A 7,228-nucleotide genomic window follows, 5' to 3' on the forward strand; every position below is an offset into this window, starting at 1 on the left:
TTTTACTCATTGAAAAAGATGAGACCTGATCCAGCTTTGCAGCTTTGAACACATTTGCGAGTCAGTGAACAGACGAGACAAGGAAACACCGCCAGTTAACAAAAACAACTGATTGCAAATTCATACACATTCTCCCAACGCCAGATAACAAGAAGACTGTTCCAATGAATCACAAACGTCTTGTCACGGTTACTTTTAATGTACACAATTCTGCTTCATCCAGTATAATGCTATTTTGCGATAAATCAGAACTTCATTTTGAATTGCCAACGAAGATTTCGATGGGATGTGATGCGTAAATGCCAGACAGCAGGTAAGCAGATAAAGATGCTTTCACAGACATGAATCATGGATTTTCAAAGTCGTAGATGTCTCTTCGTAGAAAACGAAACATCTCTAAATGCAAACTGTCAGAAGGATAGAGTCGGGAAGGAGAAACACATTCCTTTCATATAGACATACCCATGTCAAGACATACCCATGTATAGACACAGTGTGGAAAGGAGCCAGGCAATTATTTTATAGAGACATACCCATGTATAGACATACCCATGTATAGACATACCCATGTATGGACATACACATAGTTTGACATGCACATGCACAGACATGCCCATCATGTAAAGAAATACACATGTATAGATACATTGGGGAAGGAGGCAGGCATTCATGTAATATAGACATACCCATGTATAGACACACTCACATCCAGACATACCCATGTATAGACACACTCACATCCAGACATACCCATGTATAGACACACTCACATCTAGACATACCCATGTATAGACACACTCACATCTAGACATACCCATGTATAGACACACTCACATCTAGACATACCCATGCATAGACACACTCACATCTAGACATACCCATGTATAGACACACTCACATCTAGACATACCCATGTATAGACACACTCACATCCAGACATGCCCATGTATAGACACACTCATATCTAGACATACCCATGTATAGACACACTCACATCTAGACATACCCATGTATAGACACACTCACATCCAGACATACCCATGTATAGACACACTCACATCTAGACATACCCATGTATAGACACACTCACATCCAGACATACCCATGTATAGACACACTCACATCTAGACATCTAGACATACCCATGTATAAGACTTACCCAGAACAGTCAGCAGACCGAGATACATATTTTGCCTGGTTTACACACAAATGACGAGAAATATGGTGAACTTTTGGTGACATGTGATAATAATTAATCGTTTGACAAGACTTCATAAATATTGCCCGAGAAATCGCAGACATTCACAAACAATTTGACTGGGTGAAGAACGAACACAGTTTATGTCGAGTGTCCTCGCTTGCTCTTTATGTCAGCTTTAGGCTAACAGAAAGATGATAGTGCGCGTCCTTCTGAATGAAGAATGCTGTAATGATAGACATAAATACGCACACACGCAGGCAGGCAGGCATGCTTGCACGCGCGCTAGCTCGAAAAAACAACGCACGCATACACACGCAGGTAACCACACACACATATACATACACACACGCACGCACGCACGCACGCACGTACGCACGTACGCACTCAATCGTTTATGGAATAAGAATGAATAAGCTTCACACCATTTTGCGCAAAAAAATTACGCTGTGTGTAAATGATAAAGGAGTCGTGCACTCAAGGGCTTTTTACATGGCCTACTTAAAACGACTTTAATCAGGAAGAAATGGCAACAGCTAGGCTGTCCGATTTTTAACCGACTTTCAGCCGACTCAACCGTAGTTGAATACGCTTCTACTATATATTGGTGATTCCGGAGATAAGAATAAGAATAAGAATAAGAATACGTTATCATCTCATAGAGAAATTCAGGCGTGGTACATAACAATAATACAAACAGGACATTGTTTTTACATAAGACATATATAGCACTATATAACAGGGCAGGGCCGGACTACCGGGGGGGTTATGGGGGTTGCGCAACCCCCCCCCCCCCACCTAGCCTAAACATGTACCTTACTTATTTAATTTTTATTTTATTATTGCTTATTTTATGCCGTTTCATGCAAGGAGCGACCATTTTCCTATCTCAGAATATGACCTACCCGTCAGCTTCAGGGGGCTTCGCCCCCTGACCCCCACAACGAGGGGGGGGGTGGGTGGGTTCTAGGGTTTCCGGCCCCCCCCCCCCCCCAGCCAAAAAATAAAAATATTGAATGAGGTATGCATTTCTTTATTTTACATTGAGTTTCAATTTTTGGGGTATTAATCAGTGACAAAATCTGCTGCCTGAAACTGGTAATGATCATCCTCAGAATGCACCAGATTGCACCATTTTGCATCCTTTTTTTCAAAATTTTCCGGGGGGGCATGCCCCCGGACCCCCCCTAGCAAGCTAGGCGCTTCGCGCCGTCGGCTCGGCGCTTCGCGCCTTCACACCCATATCTTCACAATATACTTTTGAAAAAAACCAGTTATAAAATGAACTCATCCGCCCCTGCCGCCAGGGGGGACATCCCCCTGGGCCACCACTGGCAACCCCCCCCCTCCTCTTCGCCTAGTCCGGCCCTGCAGGGCAGGTTATACACACACCTCCCACATACCTTTCTGGCCATTCATTGCATTGTGCTTACGCATTCAGTCATGAACACATCCATGTCTCACTTACACATCGCACACATGGACACTCTTATACGCTCAACTTACCCATTCACACATGGACATTCGACCACGCTCCACTTACACATTCTGATACCATTTCGTAGCTCGCTTTGTGCGCTCTCTTCCACTGGCCCCGATATATCACTTTGTGCCAGTTGTGGGCATGTACGAATCCACAACGCAGAACTCCAGCTGAAACATACTGAGATCGGGCCCCCATCCCAGATCTGCCCAGGCTTTTACTTGGGATCAGACCATCCATTTGCTTGGATGTATCAGAAATTCAACATAACTGTACCCAGAGACCATTCAGGCTGTCCATGTTTGGTATGTGACCATGTTGGTCTTATCTCGTGCTAAAACCTGGTCAGATCTGAGACGGTGACTAGGGGCTGAGGTGACCGGCACGGTTGGCCTAGTGGTAAGGCGTCCGCCCCGTGATCGGGAGGTCGTGGGTTCGAACCCCGGCAGGGTCATACCTAAGACTTTAAAATTGGCAATCTAGTGGCTGCTCCGCCTGGCGTCTGGCATTATGGGGTTAGTGCTAGGACTGGTTGGTCCGGTGTCAGAATAATGTGACTGGGTGAGACATGAAGCCTGTGCTGCGACTTCTGTCTTGTGTGTGGCGCACGTTAAATGTCAAAGCAGCACCGCCCTGATATGGCCCTTCGTGGTCGGCTGGGCGTTAAGCAAACAAACAAACAAACAAACAAACAAACAAACTAGGGCTGTACCTCAATCTCAATTTCAACCAATCCGACCGTGCGGCTGCATACCCCCCAAATGGGTGGCCCCCAGTTTCGTTTCGTGCATCTCAGCCCAGAACTGTTTACATGGGAAGGACAATGCCTTTAACCAGGATCTTCCGGTATTCAGTGTGTTAACCAAAATACGGGATCAGCAGAGTGTATCACGGTTTTCCAGTTGCGGGCATTTGTCGTTGCGGAACAGTGTGTCACTACGAGCCAGTTGTTGTGTGTCCGAATACCCAACACAGAGAGCAAGCTGACGCACACTGATAACTTTAACCACGATGTTCGGGTTAGTCGGGCTTTTGGCGAAATATGTATGCATTTACTGAACAGTATGTTATTTCGTTACACTCGTGGGCACGTCTGGGTCCCCTAATATAGACGTCGAACGGGCAAACCCTTGGAACTTCGACCAGGATCTTCCCATGTGCCAGTTGTGAGTGTCTAGCGTAATGTGTCTATTTAGCGCTGTATAGTCGAACCAGCCCAAGAGACCACCTCTTGATAACGACCGCCTGCTCATTGCTACCCCCCCCCCCCCCCAAAGGATCCACGACGAGGTTCTTTCCAATATGATTCACAACCTGTCCATAAGGACCCCCTTTAGTTGGTCCCTCAAGTTGGGTGGCCGTTATAGACAGCTTCGACTGTATATCACCATGTCCCCGTAATGAGCGTTTACATCATACTCTGAACAGTATAAGAGTCAGTGGTGGTCATGTCTGGCTCCCTTTTTCAGGCCTCCAGCCGACACAACCTGACAACTTTGCAATTAGGAGTCAGTGGCTTTTACTTCATACGGAGAACAGTGTCATTAAGATTCAGTGGCGCTTACTTCATACTGAGAAAAGTGTCATTGAGAGTCCGTGGTGGTCATGTCTGGCTCCCTAATACAGGCCTCCAGCCGACACATCCTGAGAACTTTGTAATTAAGAGTTAGTTGCGTTTACTTCATACTGAGAATAGTGTAGTTAAGAGTCAGTAGTGGTCATGTCTGGCTCCCTTATACGGGCCTCCAGCCAACACAGCCTGAGAACTTTGTAATTAAGAGTCAGTGGCGTTTACTTTATACTAAGAACAGTGTAGTTAGGAGTCGGTGGTGGTCATGTCTGGGTCCAAAATACAGGCCTCCAGGCAACACAGCCTGAGAACAGTGTCATTAAGAGTCAAAGGCGTTTACTTCATACTGAAAACAGTGCCATTAGGATTCAGTGATGGTCATGTCTGGCTCGCGTATACAGGCCTCCAGCCGACACACTTGTAGAACCTTGACCAGGATCTTCCTGTAGTCCGTCCTGAAGCGCGTGTTGAGCAGGCCGTACACAATCCAGTCGATGCTGCTGTTGAGCGACAGGAGCCAGAGAAAGAAGGAGTACAGCGTGCTGGGGATGTCCACCTTGGTCCGCACGCCTCGCGCCACCGACCCCGGGGTCACGAACAACACGAGGCAGAGGTAGATGACCAGCAGTGACCGCAGCAAGGCCACGTCGGAGGTCACCAGAGTTTTGTGACCGGTGGCCGATTCCTGCGCCGCCGGCCCTCTCACGCCCTCAGAGTGTTGTTCCACACGGCGTCTCGCGGCACGGTACACGGTGTAGATCCGGAAGCTGAAGAACCCGGATGCTAGCACGGAGAAGGTGAAGGTCACGAGGTAGGGGAGGGAAGCGGAGCTGGTGGCCGTGTTCTTGGTGAAGCAGACGTGAGCCTTGGAGTCGAAGCCCAGCGAGTCTTTCATGATGGCCGGTAGAGGAACCAGGCAACCTGCGGTACAGATGTGGACGCTGTTATTATAATTTGTGTAAATCAATGATATGATACTTATTACACATTTGTCACAAATGACCCTCATGGCAAACAGAGACTAGTTGCGCGTGTATTACTAGTAGGTATTCAATGAGATATATTATGTAGGTGAACCTGATATATTCTGAAATTATGTTGATCGCTCTAGTACCGTTAGTTTGTCAGAACCGTAGGTGGTCGATATTAGGAGCCGATCCATATTAGGCAACCTTCCCCTAGCATTGATCAATAATGAATAAAAAAAAACAACGTGGTTGATACCAACCTGCCGTCCATATAGCCAGGCAGACGGCCACGCTGGTCTTGCGCGAGAAGTAGTGGCGGTAGACGTTGTCGTGACACACGCGCACGTAGCGGTCAAACGAGATGGCCGTGAGGGTGAGCAGAAAGATGGAGTAGCAGGACATGGCCAGGTAGGCGTTGAACACGCAGTGCGTCTCGTTGAGCACAGGGTAGCGACCCAACACCAAGCCCACCGTCAGACTGGGGAAGTAGTACACCTGGAACAATGGGATAGTTGTGACCCTCCACCACGAAATGAGTCGCATGTCACCTTTGCATGATTTTCATATTTGTACATTTTCTTAACGAGTTTTTTATGCTCTATCCAGTGGTGAAAAGAGCGAAAACTGTTTGAGTTATAAGCCTGTGACTAAGGTGACCCTCACACTGTTACCAGACACTCCCCGGACTTATATTAAGCCTAGCGCAGAACCGCGCGAGGTGACATGCGACTCATTTCGTGGTGGAGGGTCACATTTGTATTTATAAGTTCAGATTGAACATTCGACTCCCCTTCTTATTAGAGCCATGTGCTGTCAGAGGCCGACCAAAAACTCATATTTAAAGCGGCTGTCTTGAAAGACTACAAAAGAGTGCACATCTGTGTGCGTTCAATCGTAAAAAACAAAAGGAATTCATTCTAAAATAGCTCGATACATACATTTTATTTGTAATTTTTTGTTACCAAAATATGACATTCGACGCAAATCTCGACAGTCATTGTTCATCGTATAGCACTGGCTGTCGATCTGTGTAAAATTGTCATATTTGGGCTGCAACTCTTACGTAACACACCAGGCGCGGCAGGGATTCGAACCCCGAACCTTTAACGCGGAAGGCCAACTTCCTAACGACCAGGCTACGTGCCCGTCTGTAAATAGATTTAAAATACTAGAGAGAAAGGAAAAAGAGACCTGAAAGTAGAGGTCGGTGATGACGAGGTTGGCCATGTACGCCGTGTAGGTGCAGGCGGCGGTCTTGAAGAGCCGATCCCGCGTCAAGGAGGTGAGGATGAGCGCACTGCCCAGCACGCCGTTGAGAGAGGTACACACATGGAGCGTCCCGAACAGCGCCCGGGCCCATAGCGGTAGTTCCTCTCCTGTGTATGTCTCTGTGTCATTCATCCTGGAACAGACAGAAACACGGGGAAAGTTAGCTGTTTTACAGACGTGCCAGGTTCCTCTGCTGTGTATGTCTCTGTGCCATTCATTCTGGAACAGACAGAAACACTGGAACAGTTAGCTAAGCGTGTTAGTCTAGACAGAGAGTTACACACAGACAGAAACACTGGAACAGTTAGCTAAGCGTGTTAGTCTAGACAGAGAGTTGCACACATGGAGCATTCCAAACAGCTTTCCCATAGCGGTAGTTCCTCTGCTGTGTATGTCTCTGTGCCATTCATTCTGAATCAGACAGAAACACGGGAACACGGGAACAGTTTGCTAAGAGTAAGAGTGTTGGACAGAGAGTTCCATAGCGGTAGTTCCTCTCCTGTGTATGTCTCTGTGTCATTCATTCAGGAACAGACAGAAACACAGGAAAAGTTAGCAAAGAGTGTTAGACAGAGAGATAAGACGTGGAGCCGTTATGCACAGTGCCAGGGCCCATAGCGGTAGTTCCTCTCCTATGTATGTCTCTGTGCCATTTATTCTGGAACAGAGAATAAAATTAACACATTTTTTAGGACTGTTTAAAAAGGTTATGCCCTTGACGCAGACAAAAAAAACCCAGA

The 7,228-nt window shown here is 47.0% G+C and overlaps 1 protein-coding gene across 1 annotated transcript; it reads right to left on the reverse strand.

Moving 5' to 3' along the window:
* Positions 1-4,612: 4,612 nt before the first annotated feature.
* Positions 4,613-6,620, reverse strand: LOC138971973 (melatonin receptor type 1B-like). The gene is made up of 3 exons (XM_070344818.1): positions 6,411-6,620; positions 5,480-5,714; positions 4,613-5,172 (listed from the first exon to the last, which is right to left on the reverse strand). Exons 1-3 carry the CDS (start codon positions 6,618-6,620, stop codon positions 4,613-4,615), a joined length of 1,005 nt encoding a protein of 334 aa, XP_070200919.1.
* Between the last annotated feature and the right edge of the window lie 608 nt (positions 6,621-7,228).

Source organism: Littorina saxatilis, linkage group LG7 (genome assembly GCF_037325665.1).
Source record: "Littorina saxatilis isolate snail1 linkage group LG7, US_GU_Lsax_2.0, whole genome shotgun sequence".
Lineage (NCBI taxonomy): Eukaryota > Metazoa > Mollusca > Gastropoda > Littorinimorpha > Littorinidae > Littorina > Littorina saxatilis.